Source organism: Xiphophorus couchianus, chromosome 15 (assembly GCF_001444195.1).
Source record: "Xiphophorus couchianus chromosome 15, X_couchianus-1.0, whole genome shotgun sequence".
Classification (NCBI taxonomy): domain Eukaryota; kingdom Metazoa; phylum Chordata; class Actinopteri; order Cyprinodontiformes; family Poeciliidae; genus Xiphophorus; species Xiphophorus couchianus.
In genome coordinates, this window is record NC_040242.1 from 10,940,571 (window position 1) to 10,957,570 (window position 17,000).

The 17,000-nt window shown below is 34.8% G+C and overlaps 1 protein-coding gene across 1 annotated transcript in view; it reads right to left on the bottom strand.

Annotated features, from left to right (window-relative positions):
• The window catches only part of fig4a (FIG4 phosphoinositide 5-phosphatase a), a 44,789-nt gene extending 27,841 nt beyond the window's left edge, over window positions 1-16,948 (bottom strand). Inside the window, exons 1-9 of the mRNA XM_028040725.1 lie at window positions 16,494-16,948; window positions 14,690-14,788; window positions 13,759-13,882; window positions 9,829-9,985; window positions 8,206-8,256; window positions 7,382-7,545; window positions 6,085-6,213; window positions 3,503-3,603; window positions 2,667-2,829 (exon numbers count right to left, since the gene is read on the bottom strand). Of these exons, the coding sequence (XP_027896526.1) occupies window positions 2,667-2,829; window positions 3,503-3,603; window positions 6,085-6,213; window positions 7,382-7,545; window positions 8,206-8,256; window positions 9,829-9,985; window positions 13,759-13,882; window positions 14,690-14,788; window positions 16,494-16,556 (1,051 nt within the window). The 5' untranslated portion in view covers window positions 16,557-16,948. The remainder of the gene's footprint in view (window positions 1-2,666; window positions 2,830-3,502; window positions 3,604-6,084; window positions 6,214-7,381; window positions 7,546-8,205; window positions 8,257-9,828; window positions 9,986-13,758; window positions 13,883-14,689; window positions 14,789-16,493) is intronic.
• Window positions 16,949-17,000: the final 52 nt, after the last annotated feature.

Below are 17,000 nucleotides of genomic sequence, written 5' to 3' on the forward strand. Positions count from 1 at the left end.
GGATGTTGGGAATTTAGACATACAATTCTAACAATCCTTTGAAGCATTTGGTTGACAATCATACATATCACCAAAGTCATAAAGAACAATATGTAATAAGACATCCTTCCTGTAACAGATGGCATCATACCTGTATAGGAAATGCAACAGTCTAAAATCATGGGGGTTTAAACCATAACTTTGGCAAAATTGCCTCAAAATAACTTCCCCCAAGTGATTGGAAAAATTTAGTATGCATTTGCAGGAGAACCAGTGATTCACAAAGGCAGAAAACAAATGAAAAAATAAAAACCTTATGGTAACTTTTTGAAGTAAAATCAATCCATGGCTTTATTTTTGGAATCTGTGCACGTTTCTTTTCAAGGTTGAAACTTTTAGAGTCTAAAACTTAAGAGTCTGTGATGTCAAACTTCACCACAGGCCCCCCTGCTTCATGTTCTCTGCTGCGCGTCTTCATTTCCATTTACACTCTTCTGTTCATTCTAAAACCTGCAAAACATTACCTGTCTCCATCTGACACATGCTGAGCCGCAGAACTGCTATGTGGCGCGAAAATTAAGTGTGAGGAAAAAAGGCATCAAATAGGTCAGACTGCCCTAAGCGCCATTTCATGGAGTTGAATTTAAGTACAGCATCTTCCACATTAACTGACACCCTTGGTAAAGATGTGGAAAATCCTTGGGACAAAAAAAAAGAAATACATTTTTCTGCTGCAGCAGTAAACAAAGTGCTTCAGTTCTTAAACTGCACAGTGTTTGGAGATTATTTTTTTCTCAATAAACATCTCCCTTAATTATATGGTGTGTTTCCCATTATTTTCCATTTTGAAGTTAAGAGCAGCAAGAGAAAAGGACTTGTGACTTTGTCACATCATATTTCTACCTCATGTAAACAGAATGCCATGAATCACTTAATAAAAATTCCTTGACACTGATTAAATAAATTAAAAATATTTCAAATAGAAACCGCCGGATCTATTTTTATTCTATTTACAGGACTGCACAAGGACAATAACTGTGAAAGCTGGTGCAACATAAAATTGACAGCTCACAGTTTACAACTTTGCTGTCCCTCATTTCATCATTTTTTCCCCATTATAAATGTGAGTTATTGTGCTGATAACGTCAACAACAGAGGGGCAGAGCAAATCATTCAGGCTATCAACTTCGCAATCATGTCATCTTTAATCCAGTCATTACCCACTACATTACAGATGTGAATTTAGAGATTTTGCTGTCATTTTGAAAATGGAATAGCAAGAAATGGATGGGTATGTATTTACAGCCATAGCGTTGACCTGGCTCTTTCTAACAGACGTCAGGCAGCAACAGAATCAGATAAATATTATAACTGTGTTGGCTGTGGATTGGTCACACCCACTTCAACACTCATCCAGAAGCACACACAAAGAAACTGTATGAAAGTATACTTAGTTAATATTCTTTACATATAAATAAAAGTGAGTTCATTTAAACACTAATTATCTTTGACTTTCTTATGAGTCAAACAAAGACTGAAGCTGTTTCATAAGGACTAAAAGCCAAATAATTACAGTCCTATCTTGAATAAGCAGCTCAGCTTTTAATGAAAAGCACCAGCTGTATTAGTAACCAGAGGCTATTTTTTTAGAATCTGTCAGTTTAGGTAGACAGTCATGTATTGTTCGGTTTGCATACTGAATATACTCAGTTAAATGTTCAAACTTTGTTTTATTACATTTTTTGGCTAAACCAGCTTTAAACTTCTCAACTTTAAATTTTCTCAATTTTTATGATTAAAATATTTTAGCTGAAAGGAATAACATTCCAAAATATGAAAAAGATAAATGGCAAAAAATTATTAATTCATTAATTTATGGCGTCTTCAATGATAAGATGACCCCCAAAAACAACATTGACACTTCGCTTGAATCAAAACAGAGTGTCAAGAATCCACAAATATATATTGACAATATATGCAAACACATAGTATGAAATATAACCAGACTATCCAAGGCCTGGATTAGATTTCCAAAAGTCACATAAGGACTTAGGATCAGAGGACCAGGACAATAAGACAAGCCAAGAGGGATTTTGAGGGATACGTTGAGCGACTAAAAGTCATCTGAGGATGAAAAAAGTCCCTAGCAGAGGAGAAAGGGATTATCAGTTAATACAGGTATTGTAAGCCTCAGTGTATTTCTGTTGACACACACACGATAAACCATATCAGTCTCTAGTGTCATCAGTCTCACCCGACCACCTCCCATTGGTTGAGGTTATAGAGGTTTTATTCCATTCGTAATGAGACAGATACAAATATGGAAAGCATGAGGGGGTCATCCTGCCCTTATCTACTAATCTTTTTAAATCCTATTTACGTAGGCTTGTACAGGAAACAGAAAGGCCTTCGTAAGAAACCAAAGTCTTATTTTAATATAAAACTGTCATTTTCCAAACAAGTTGTTTTAGGTTTTGAGAAGCAAAATGTAATTCACAGTGGCACTTTTTTATTTCCTGGGCCTCACTGCTGCCTCATACTATTTTAAAAACAAAGGATAAGTTATTAAACTAACTTATTACAAAGACAAGTAGTCTGTGTTTTTTGTTGAGTAAAGCTGAATACATATACACAAAACAATGAAAAAGACTCCCTTTAACAGTGCATGAGATACCCATAAGTCTTACATCTTATGGGTGGCTTTGGCATCATGGTGGAAATGTCCTGAGACCAGTACAGTGGGACAGAACCTCGGACCTGGACGTACGAGGAGTAGCTTCCTGCTGTGAAAGACATAACCGAGGCATCGTGGACGATCTGTTCGGTCTCTACCTCATTAGCTACGTCCCCCTGGGGTAGAAAAGAAAAACTCAATTAAACCATAAACAAGAGATTAAAAATAAGACATTTTCAAATACAGAGAGCGAATGTTCTTTAGCGCTTTATTTAAATGTAAAGAAAAAGGTTGAAAAATATTGGTACAGCCACAGCTGCAGGATGTGCACCGACAATGATCTTCAGAAATTTCTTCAGAAATTGCCACAATCTTGAAAGTTCATTAAGACATATTAGTTGCAGAACTCTTTGCTTCTGTAGCAGTACAGGATACAAATCCTTTTTCATTTTCATACAGAAAAAGCAAAAAGCAAAGATGAAGGATGATATGGGTATTTTTTTCTAAAATTAATTATGGATTTTTTTTTATTTAAAATGACTGTAACTATATATACACATATCCATTCATGTTCATTCATAGGTCCACAAAAATATGACTACCTGCAAATCCCAAACTTTTTTTTTTTAAATTAAAACAGTCCAAAGCAGGAGGATGGAAAACAAAATCTGTGCCTTAAGTTCACCCTTCCTTCCACAAAACACCCACACAGATACTCATGCATACTGAAGAAAGAGGCAGGGATCCAATTAACCCCCTGTGATCAACTTGAGTCATCTCAATCATGCTGATGGCCCTCATCTTTGCTTCCACTATCTATTATCCCAGTTGCCACGGAAACGGTTGTACCTCGCAATTGGCACCTCTTTTCAGGAAGCGGGTCCCGGCGAATTTGCTGGAGCGCCTGGCAATGAGGGTGATGTGAACCGGTCGACCGTAGATCAGAAGCTCTGAAGTCAGTGGGTTAAGGATTAAATGAATAAGTATGCTGGCAAAAGCAAAATGAAAGTCTTAAATCTGAACATTCTGATGCATCTGAGCATCTGAATTTTACGTATGTCTTAACACATCAAAATGTTATTATGTTTTGTTGTTTGTTATTAAATTTAAAAACTTAAACTCGCATTACATAGGTACAAAGGGGGACATATTTCAACTGTTAATTTTTGTGTATGTTGATGAGTTGCGTTTTACATATTATTAAATCTAAAATATTTTTAAGACTGAAATTTTATGTTATACACATATTGCTGTCTAACATGAAATAAAAGGGAAGAATATTGCCTTAACAGCTTTTCAGCAGATAGTCGCTGATACCTACCAAAGGAGGTTAAGTCATAAAGGTTATAACTAAAGTGAATATTAATGGAAAGTTAAGTGGAATCCTGGTAGAAAAATGGTTATTTGCAACTGAGATGCCGATGGCATATAGGGAGCTATTTAAATAGCTGGACAGAACTGTACAAGGTATGGACTTTGGCTAGAGTCAGAGACACTCCTGAACCAGAAACATCTTACTTTGACCAAAGAGTAAAGGAAATGAGCTGTTGCTAAACTGTCCAAATTCCTCTTTTCTGATGAAAATTGCTGCACTTTTTGGAACATCAATATCTGGTGGAAGATTGCCGAAGAAGGACTTAAAGTTTCGTGAGGTCTGATATAAAGTTTCCACAGCCAGTGGTGATTTGGGGAGTTCTGTTATTTGTTGGTGACTTAACCATATCCAAAGTCAGCACAGCCTTCTACCAGGACATTTTAAAGTACTAGCAAGATTTATTGAGATGCTGATCTCATTTTCTAGACAAAAATACCAATACATCAATTAATTATCATGAGACTCCTGTGTTTGATTAATCATTAGACTTGCCTGACTCAAACCCTAAAGGAGAATCATGTTAGATATGATAAAAGGAAGATGAGAGACTCCAGACACAACAATGCAGACGACCTGAAAGCCGCCATCAAAGTAATCTTCACTAACAACTCCGTGCAGCCTCAGAATGACTACCTCCAAACCACCATTGATGCCATAAATCATTCAAGAGGCGACTCAACCAACTATAGAGACGATGTACTACACAGTATCCGGACATACTTTTCAGTATTCCAATATTTCTTTCACTTTTTTAAAAAATCTAATCTGATGCTTTTATACAGGCCTTGATTTATTAATGTTTTTGTATCTCATATCTTGTAGTCATAGAAACTAGCATATTATTGTGAAAGGGAATCACTTAAGATGTGGATGCATTTGACTGATGATATACAGAAAGAGGAGGGGTGTTAAATAGTGCATATGCAACACCAACAAGATTAGGTAGTGTCTTGTCTTGCACATTATTTTTGGAGTATGTACTTTGCTTATGTTTCATACTTTTAGATATACCCAATCTACTGAATCTTGTTGCATTGCACCATCTGGCTCTCTTGTTGTTGCACTGAAATTCCAGTGAAGGCCAAGCAGTTTCTAGGAATCATCTAAACTCACCCACACATTATCAGCGTGTAGCAGCACAAACATAACGTGTGAAATAAAAATAAAAAATAAAAAATAGAGATGTTGAGAAAAGCACTTACTCTCTTATCAGTCTGTGTACTTTAAATGAAGAACTACAGAGCAAACAAAAGACAAAGGCTGGCCTAGAAATATTTATTTGTTCAGAATCAGTCACACCTGAAAAGAATATTAGTAAAAAGAAGTAACATATTTCACTCGGTTTGATATGATTTGTGCTGATGGTGAATGACTTGAAATTTTAATCTGAGCCTAAGGCAGACTGCTACCCGAATCAATCAGTCTCCTAATGCTTTGTTGGAGTAAATCATGAATCATTATAACAAAAGCTGTTCATAAGTCGAGAGAAAATTATTCATGTGGAACCAATTTAGTGATATGCATCCAGAATATATTTATTTAAAAGATTAAAAAAGATTGGATTAAAATGTGCAAAAGCTTAGCTTTTAATCAAAACACTGACATTCCCTTCGATCTTAAAAAAAACATGCACAATTAACTTGCTCCCAGCCATTAACAGAAGGAGAGGTTATATAATCACCAGTGTCTTTACACCTGATAACTTTTGCTGAAACCCATCAAATTTATTTTGCTTCAGCTTAGTTACCAAATCCTGCAAATTTCCCTCTGACTCTCACGCTGGAGCTCAGTGAGATCCACATGCTCAACAAAGAGAGAAATTGGGACAAAAAACAAATGCAACTGTGTTTGCTGGGTATGTGTGTTCACTTAAATCTCCATTCAAAGCCTCAGCAAGGTACTTTGTGTGTTATTTATTAGCAATATACTTTTACGTTTTTCTTAACAATAGCAGAAACAAAGGAAACGTTTAGCTCAAGAAAAAAAAACTTCTCAGAGAAATCAAAATAACAAAAAAAACACCAATTAAAACTACTCCCTTGCTTCAAAAGGATACTGGACTGGCCACAAAAGCCATGGATTATGTACATGAGCCAGTCAGGATGCACAATGTCCTTGACCCGCTCAAGGAGCTTCCCGTTCCACACGTACTTGTAGTACGGCTCGTTCTGGAGACCATAAAGCACTGTGGCGGAAAATCAGAGCACATAAAACAAGCGGGTCATTTTACTGACATGGATTCAGTCCAAATAATATTCTGGAAAACTGCATATTTAAAGGAAAATATGCATAATAAACTTTGAAGTGCATTTAAAAACTTACAAAGATGGTACAAAATGAAATGTGTGTATGTTGCAATATAAATGTCATCAGTGGCTTGTTAGAAAATGCAAGCTGTTTTTGTTTTTTTTTACAAGTACATCTGCTCTGATGTACCAGTATCTATAAGAAGACATATAATAAGTATCATAAATTACAAAATGAATGGTTGTGACTAAAGAAAAAAGTTTTAGCAATTACATCTTGCAAGTTTACTAAACAATTTACTACACATCCAAAAGCAGTTTTTTAAAATGCAATTTAAGATGCACTGATAATTCACAGTTTATGTCTGTGAATTATCCATTTTTCTTTGTTGTGTGACATGTCAATTACATTTTTTTAAATGTATTCTTTTTTAAATTAATGACAAATTTTATAAGTAAAACTACTATGAATGAAGGAATTGTAAGATCATTTACATTTTTCATTACAACATCCTTCACCTGATTTGAATTAAACTAAAAACAAAAACATGACACAAAATACATTTTGCTGATTGTGTTTATAGGCAGAAAGTGGTGGAAATTATTTTAATGTCATGTGAAAGCCATGCACATTCCTACATCACTAGAAAAAAGGCTGATTGGGGTATTTTATTATATAATTTTACAGAGCTATATTTGGTTACTGCAACAATTTATCTTATTGGAATACTAATAAGATAATACGGTGAATCATTTCCTGAGATCCTGAAACAAACTCCAATGTAATTATTTTACAACCATTATATATTTAATATAGTGAATACATTTCCAATACACTTGTTAATATCACATAGTGGATGTTTGCTTTTTTGTATTGTGGCAGAAGTATGCTTTATTTCTCATTCAATTAGCCTTTCTAGCTCAGACTCTTCCTTCTTTTCATACTCGCCTCCAGCCAATTATTCTTCAAGCAATCTACCGCCTTTATTCTGCTGGCCTTATCATGTATGTACCAGTATGACCTCAACATAAAAACTAAAAGAGGCCACCCAGGTATACTTGAGGCAAGACATTCAACAAAAGTGACAGTGATTCACCTCTGCTCACCTTGTGTAGGCAAACCTTCATCCTCAAAGATGTCAAAGCTGTCCTGCTTGCCCTGTGTGTGCTCCTCTTCCTTATTCAAGGGGGGCGCCACCGACCACAGTTCGTAAGGTCTCTGCAGCAATGTCAGGTTGTACTGCAACGAGTGGCTCAAGTCGTAGCTGTAGCTGCAGGGCACAATGGCAGTGTCATGTGAAGAAAGAACAAGCTGTTCAGCCCCGTAATTTACCTTCACCCATTTGTGATTTACCTTCACCCGTCTCTATTCGCTACAGAAATAGAGATTAGAACAGTAAGAAATATTGAGCACGTTTTACATCAAACAAGAATGAGTTGTTAACTCAGCCGAAGAAAACCTTTTAAAACTGATGCGTGCAAATTTCATTCCTATCTTTACACTTCAAAAGCTCAGAACAGAAACAAATAAAAACATGCATTTGCTCCTCCAAAAGACATCATCTTAATACGTTTGTGAGCTAACTGTCTTAAATAAATTGACAGATATGCATTATTGAATTATACAGGTTCTGCTTTTAGTTCAATGAAAACAAATTGTGCTACTTATTTTTTATTTAAAAGTTTGAGAAGCATCTTGTTAAAAAAAACGGAATAATGCTAAAATATATATTTTTTTATTTTATGTTAATTCAAACAGTTGAGTCAAAAATTCACTCGTGATAAACTGCAACTAATTTGTTGAAATTAAGACTCACTCTTTTTGACAAACTAATACTGTGTATTGCACAGGATGTGTAATTTCCCATAAATGCAAACCTAAATTCAAGAAGGCTTTTGACGTAAAGAATTTAAACTCAGATTTGTCGTACCTGAAGTAGAAGTTGCTGGAAAGGTCCACATTCTGAAAGATTCGCACGTACCTTTAACATAAAAACACAGTCATCAACTTAGCTGTGCCAAATTTAACACAATGATGAGCTAATGTACTTATTTACAAGCTTCAGTAGATAACCATCAGATCTAATAACATCATGCAGGTTTAAATGTGGAGAAATTGGCATATGTCCTGTCGGATCTATGAAGTATAACTCTTATGATGTTCCCTTGTTTCATATGGTGTGTGAGTTGTGGTGGATGCTTAAAGACTACCTAATCTTCAGAGGGATTAAAGCTCAGCAGAATAAATAAGAAAGTAGGTTGAACTACTGCCAGTTGGATCCACTTACAGAATTTGGCATACTGAGGTGAGTGAATCTTTATCAGCGGAAACAGTTCGTCTGAATACTGTAGTATTAGATTAGGAAATATCAGCCCATGGCTTGTTGCTATAACTTCTGAGTATCCCTTGCTTAAATTCTTAGTAGTGGAGCATTTGTGCTGCAGATGTCACTTTTAATGTTATCCCCCAAAAATATTGCTTAATATGGTGATAAAATCTGAAACTCATATCATCCAATCTTAATGTCCATGATGAGGATGCTTGAACTTTTCATAGTTGTACTTACATTTGTCATCTTCAACTACCCTTCTCCTTATTGGTCCTTCCACAACACACAGAAATGTACAGAACATATCTAGATCCTGATATGACGGCTTTCTCCACAAGACGCAGTAGAAATAAATACTGATCTCCTTTGGTACAGGCATACAAAGATATTCTGAATTAAAGTACCCACTTATGAATCAAGTACACTAACTCCTGTGCATTTTAATATGTACTCCAAGTACGTTGATATTTGTCTTTTTAGTTCGCTGCCCTGAAAATTACCTCGTATGTGCTTATGTTTTACGCATTGAGCATAAATTCTCCTACTTCTAAAAAACAAACTTGGCCAGACTCGACAAATGTCATGCCACCTTCAAAAGAAAAAAGCTTGTTTCAGTGGTAGCAGGATGATGTGGACAAATAAGCATTTTCATAGATTTGCACACACTCAGTGGTAGGTGTGATATTACATCTGAACTATTTTTAAGCCACAAGGAGATTTGTTTTCCTTGGAATAACCTGATAAAGAGAGATTAGTTTCAATAAATTTCATCAAGCTGGAATTCAATTTTATTCATGACTTTGTCTGTAGATGTGAATGAACTAAAATGCAGATAGAATGTGAAGGAAAGCATTTGATGCCGGGAAATACCAAAAGCAACCTAATTAGTAAATTGTTTCTTTGCTGCCTCGAACTTATCAAAACATCTTAATGAACTCGTATTAATGTAGGCTTATTAAATCACAGTTTAAGAGGAAACACAAATTTAGAAGTGAATCATGGTTTAATTTTGAAGGTGGTCATCTTTGTGTTTAAGCCAAAGCTTAAAACACCATAATGCATTTCAAAGAAATATCTATTAAATCTATTTGATATTATATCTGTAAATATAGAGATATAAATAGGAAAAATTATCAGTAACTCTCCTTTTGTATTAGACATCTTAATTTACACTCATTATATAAAAAAGCACAAAAAAGGATGATGAAGCGATTGAGACAACACCTTGCTTCATCAGGATGTGAGACTCTAACAGAGTCATTGGGGATGTAGATCATGGTGGTGTCCTCTATTTTATAAATGGAGTGGCCACCGATGTCAGCCATTTTTCTGCGCTTGGTGATGAGTACAATGTAAAATCCTTCGAGGAAACGCACAAACCCTGCAAAAAAGGAAAAAAATACAACATTAACATACATACATGAGTACAGGTTTCTTTTAAGGAACACGTTTATTTTACAAACACAAACTTTAAGGTAATATATAGGGATTTTATGTGATAGACCAACATAAAGTAGTGCATAATTATATACGGTAACTATAAAAGAGCTGCAGTCAGCTGTGTTCTTTCTCTATGAGAGTATCTAAAGTTCATCAGTTCAATACAAACTCTCAACAACTTGATAAGTATGTCAATGTTTCAGTTTATTTAACCCATTACCAGAGGTTTATTATGACTCATTTCTCTTTCTAAATATGAACTACTAATGCATTTCCCCTTTTATCATTGAAATCTCTCAAAGATATGACCTGCAGCAAGGTTAATTATTTTGTTTTAGACGTGGCTCACCTAGTTCTCAAATATCACACTTCACCCATAACATGTTTGCATATTATTTCTAAAAATGGCTTAGAAATCCTGAAAATAAATTATTCAGTCTTCTGCAAGACATTCAAGGCTTTTTCTTAGTTGATAATGAAATTTTAAAATTAACCCTGAAAAAAATGGCTTTGTGCTAATTGTTTTGTTAATGTAAGCTAATAATGTTTAATGTTTTTTAAATAGTTATCGCTTAATTCAGAACTCTGTTTCTTTCAGAACGCTGTGTTTTGTTACCAGGATACTGGGTCAGAATGACAAGCCCAGCAATGACATTGAATAAAAATATACTTAGAATGACAATCCTTAATAAATACTATAATAAGAACTGTACCAGGCAAAGCGTCTCTAAGAGGCACTGTAACCCACATGGCTGAATCACTTATACTATTAAGGGCCTAAAAAATGTTTTGTGAACAAAGATGGAAAATAAGCAATTAGACCGTCTAATTAAATGTCAAAAATAGACCTTGTTAGTATGAGTGTGACCATTTAACATGATGTTATAAAATGATGTAGTGTGCAACATAAAGAAACAATCATCCATGCATTGCTTCTCCTTGAAAAGTAGCTGTCATAGTTTTAAGAAACTTTTCCAGAAATTAAAATACAAAATCTAATTTCAGTCTGGGTAAATTTTTTGTTCATGCTGAAGAAATAGATACTACTGTAAATATAAAGAGCTGTGAACAAAATATTTGCCCCACTACAGATCAAGATACCTTCAGTAAATACAAAATGCCTTTTTTGCAATTGATTTTATTTATTACAGGGAAATTTATAAAACATATCAAGATTTACCTGGTGTAACATCACTCAGCGGAACACAAACATAAACAACAGAGAAAGAACAGAGATGCATGTTTTCTACCTGAAAAAGCAAGCACTATACTTGGGTTTGTCCTATTTAGGGTCAGAAATACCAAATCAAATTCAAACATTTGGAGTTGCAGGACAACACAGTCAAACTGAGAGAGCAAGTCCCGCCAAGTGGTGCAAACCAACATGAGGTCCTCCACCACCCAAACAACAAAAGCTGGACTTAGGTGGAAAAACCAGTCAGTGGAGGCGAGTTGAAGAAGTTGGTCAAACAGTTATCAGAGAATAATCTGCCTTTAAACATGGTTGACTTGTCCTTGTTTTGTGCCATAATAAACATGATCCCCTTTTGCTATCCAGGTGTGTAACTAATGTAAATAGTAAAATAACTTTTTGTCTAACTTCAGTACTTCAGTATTTTTTAAATAAAATCAGAGCAGTAACAGTACATCCTATTACATCTGGCACAAAACTGACAATGTTTGGGAAAAAGACAACTTTAACCCATAGTCAAACATGGTGGTTTTGTATTGCAATTTTCTGAGCCTGTTTTACTACTTGACAACCTGAACAGCTTAGCTGTAACTCATGAAACTATAAGCAGCATTTATTCATTCTTTATGGAAAATGCTATGCATATATTACATAAAGATGCCAAGGAAAAACTACTGAAGTTAGCATTTATTTAACTTTACATTTTTGAAACATTGCTCAAATCTTTAGTGCTTCCAATCAAAGCTAATATGAACCACAGGATGCAGATCCCTTACCTAGTGCTACATCCACTATAATGTGTCTAGTACATGTTCTTATCACACTCTACTCTGTATGAGACTAGTGTACTTCACGATCCCATTAATGAATTCACATCTCAGTGACACTGGAAATGTTTATCATGCAATGAGTTACAGAAGCCTATTTTGGATTTTGACAAAAGAAAAAGTGGTTAGTTGTAAAGATGTGAAAAACATTGATTATAATAAACTGTAACAAGATCTGCAGGTCAATATGAAAACCATAGAGAGGAAAAATTAGTTTTCTGTGCAACATAAAAGGCTGATTAATAAATATGTTTTTACAGCTGCATCTCACAGGTCACATTAATTTAATTCTTACTTTTCTAAGAAACAAAACAATAGTGGGTAATTTTGTATATAAATTTCTCAAAGTTTTGAAAATGTTAACGTCATTCAACACAAATAATTGTGTTGTAGGACAGAATAAATGATGTCATATCAAAAGCAGAAGTTTTACATCAAACGGATAATGATGGAACTACAAGATTATCCCCTCATTAATGCTTCAAACCATAAACTTGATCTGATTTTTCATTTAAGTGAAAAGTTGCATTGAAGGTTCTGGTTAATTAAGTTATAGACTGTCAATGATAGAAGTTCAACGTTTTCATGCATTTAATGAATAATAAAAATATTCATATTTTATTTATGATCACTAACCAGAGCCAATCTAATTGGCCAATTCTGTCCATAACTCATCAGTGAGAATGATTTGAGAATGATTTCTATTGAACAATACTATTTATTTAAAACGTAAAATCACAAAGTCATTTCAGAATGTTAAGACATTTGAAAAACAGTACGTAAGATGCAAACTCTTTACAATCCCTAAGCCAAGACAAACCCACAATGTTTTTGCTGCAAGGTAACAGTGCTAACCAACAAACCACCATGTCATACAAAACAGAATTATGTTAAACCCCGACATTCTAAAAAAAAAATTTAAAAACGGGAGAGTTCACCCAAACATCGAGGTACTTTTGTTTACTGCACCAATGTTGGCCTTCTTACACTCTTATAAAGTAGTTCTATACACAGAAAAAGGGAAGAAAAAAGCTTAAGGGTGATAGGATTACTGCAATGCTGTAATGCAGTGTAATGTTTTGTTAAACCAATTAATATACGTACTTGAGAATCTGTTTTTTTTAAAAAAGCTATGTGGACAAAGCCTACCTCAAAAAGACCATATAAACAAAAACACACAGATAACATATTATTGTGTAAATTTAACTATTTTGTGTTCTGCGACCTCCTAAACCAGAATGAAAACTACATGTTATGCCACTGAAAAATAATCTGTCAAGTGAGCACACAGTTTGCCAAGCCACTAAATTCCCAACATTATAAATAATATGTTAAATCGATTTTTCTTTTTTCTTTTTAAACAGAGGAGTTTGTTTATTTTTTTCCCACATTCTTAGTTAAATCTTAACTATTCTTTAATTAGACATCTTGTCTATTGCACAAAATGTGTTGGTGCAGCACGTGTTGACCTGACAGGAGACTCAACGTGTTTGCTTTTTGCCTGTTTACATAAAGTTAACAGCACCACACAAGCAGGTGCTCCTTTTACTTCGTCCTTTCAATTCCCTCTACATAAAAGCAAAACCAGGTCACCCCACACTGTTTCTGCTTTAGAATAAACTACTTGTAGACATTGTTTAGCAAAGCAATAGTCAAAGTAATGCCAGTTAGTGCAAGTGAATAAACTTTACTCACCTACAATGCCGAAAGCTGAGACAGCTCTGGACAAACCAGATGAGCCCTTTTGACCCATTTTGGTGCGGTTTCCCAGGTCCAGACGGCCTAGTAGCTCCCGCACTTCTTGTTGGCTATACACATGCTACAGACAGGAAAACATATATAGCAAAAATACAGATTTTATTCTACTGGGATTAGATTGGTATCATCATAAAGATAGATGTCTACATTGATTAAACTTAACTTCTTTGTTGAAACATATTTTTTGTCAAGAAATCTGAAACCATTAGAAAGCCTGTTTATTTACCTACAATTGTGTAAAGAAAATGTTTCTGTGAGTTTAGTAGCAGAGTTGAGTACATAGGTTGTCCACACAAAAAAAATCCCTAGTTTTCTCTGCTTATTTTGTTTTTTGACTTGTTTTGAACTTCTGGTTCAAAACAAGTTTTCTTGTCAACACTCATACTGGTGTTGACAGTCAGGTGATTGATTGGAGTCTGAATAGCAGCACCTGCAAGCCTGGACGTGGCTACAGTGATCATGTGTGATGGAATGAGGCGGCATCTGTCTTACTGGAGAAATAAGGTTTGTCATCATTGGAGGCAAACTCAATATAGAGAGATTTCAAGATGAGATTCTGCAACCAGTGGCCACATTGTCACATTTTTTGAGTATTCAAAACTGAAAGCATGAGATGATACATCTTTAGTCATGGCTGTATTATGATAACGCACACATCATAGTAAACAAAAACATGACCAAAGTCTTGTCAACAACCAGCTCATACATTCTAGAAATGAGCAGCAGGCAACCAAATAGGAAGTACTCGTCGATGTTACATTTGTGACATGCTCAGTGATTGAACAAAGTCACCAGAGGTCCACAGTGCTGTATTGCATACGCATATACATTGACATGATACTGGGTCTGATGAAAAGTCACAGTTTACCTTATCGTCAATTATCACCAGATCCTTTGGTTCGGTGCGGTCAATCTTCAGGACTCTGTGTTTGGTCTGTGCATGGTTGCTGCCAACCAAAAAGTATCTCTGGTAAGAAAAAATAAAATCATTAATGAGCAGACTCTTTTAAGTGCACACTGAAGACAAACACACAGTTTAAAAAAAACCAGAACTCAATAAAAAAAGTTTTCTTATGCGTAAGAAAACGTACGTATTCAATTAATCAGTATGTATATTTATTTTATTCTACCACGTCATAAATTCATTTATAAAATTCAAAGAAAAGACATGCAGGGTTATAAATCCAGCTCATAGAAATACATGGCATTCCTCCCTTTTACTGCACTTTATTTGGCCATTTTGACTTATTAATATGATGAACCAGCATATAGTTGGAGTCAGTGCAATCACACAATATAATGTATTAAGGCCTGATATACTGTATATAATTACATTTCATTAAATTTAATTAAACAATATATTGATATGGAAAATAGAAAGTAACCAGTACTGAATAATTTGAACATGTCAGATATCTGATAACAAATCTACACCATGAGATGTTGATCAGAACTTCCATTTATGTCTCTTCCTTTCATGTTATTATCCTCATCATACTCAGTGGCAAAATGGCTGAAGATTTGGAGGCCAGTAAGAAGTGTCAAAATTAGAACGTCATGTATTGGTACGTTCTGTAACTATTAGAACTATTCTGTCCTGTTCCACTTTTGAATGAGTGATAAACATACAAATTAATTAAAATATCTACTTTCCTTCTAGCAACATGATGGGGGGGAAGAAAAATCACACCCTTTACCTAAAACTATCTAAAGGTTGTACTTTTTGATTAAGCCTAGAAGATTGTGACACTTACGTATTCAAAGTAAACATCTACTGCCATCTAGTGTTACAACATAACAATGTGTCCCTATCACTCTCCACGTTTCAAGTTTCCTACACATTTTTGATGACAAATTTCCATATTTTTCCAAAATCAAGATTTCCCTTCTCAGGCATTTTCAACCCATTCTTACATAATAAATATAAAAGTTCGTGATGAACTCATTGGAAATTTTCCATACACCGATGAGGTTTTAAATATGAAACCTACAAAAACCAGAAACAGCGAGATGGAAGGAACAATAGACATTCTCAAAGTCGGAAAGTACTAAAAATCATATTTCATACTGCTCCAGAAAATTTAAGACCTTTAAAACTCATATCAATCAACTGTGGTTTACAGTGCAGTGGTTTACACAAGTGCAGTTTTAAGTGATAATTTTTTACAAGTTTTAATTATTGTCTTTATCATACAGTATTCAATCTGAATGTATCCTGCAGCCTACCATTAGTTACAGCAGATTAACTTACCTAATGACACATACAGTGTAAAACCAACAGTCATATTTGCAATTGGGCTTAAAGAATTCTTACTTTCATAAGCAAAGTACCACAAGGCTTGGTGGGTATTTCAGTTTGATTCTGTACATTGGCCGATTTTCAGACAAATATCAACATTATAAATAATAAATCAATTTCTCAACAAACAGAGAGTTGGGAGCATTAAGCATCTCTATGATGATTGATTCTATTGTCACTACAGGGATGCTCAGGAGGAATCTCAAGAAAAATCAACATCATGATGGCAGAAGCCCATACAGATAACTGTATGGGCTTCATACAGGTAACTTTATAATCAGTTGACATTAGAACTGGACTCTAATTGAACCTCATAAACATGACAACATAGAACTAGCAGCAGACACAATTTATATAGTTCATTTAAACTTACTGCTCTTGTTTCGTACAAAACCGTCCTCTGGATCCCACTGATGACAGCCGCTGTTTGAGGCATTTTTGGTCCTATGACCTTAAAAAGTCAAACTACAGAGGAGATAATACAAGAGTTGCAAAGCGAAAATAAACATACAAGTCCAAAACCATACAAAATACGCCTAAAACAAAACACTGATTAAGAAACTAATTCAGATCGTTGTCTTATAGGCAATCTGATTGAATCTGCCAAACTAGCTAACATAACTCCCCAATGAGTTAGCTAGCTTGCTGCAAAAAACAACAACAATCGCTTCCATTGAGAATTATGCTTATTTGTACTTATGCTAAAACTACAGTTTTAAATGTTTTAGCAAGGACTTTTAACATATATATCTATGTAAACCTTAGCGGTCAGAAACCAGAAAAATGCTAAATTAATTCGTTGTAGTCATGTGACAGTCATATGTCACGTATCAGCTGATACGGTGCCCTGCGAAGTCAAAAAAAACTAAAAGGGCGAAGT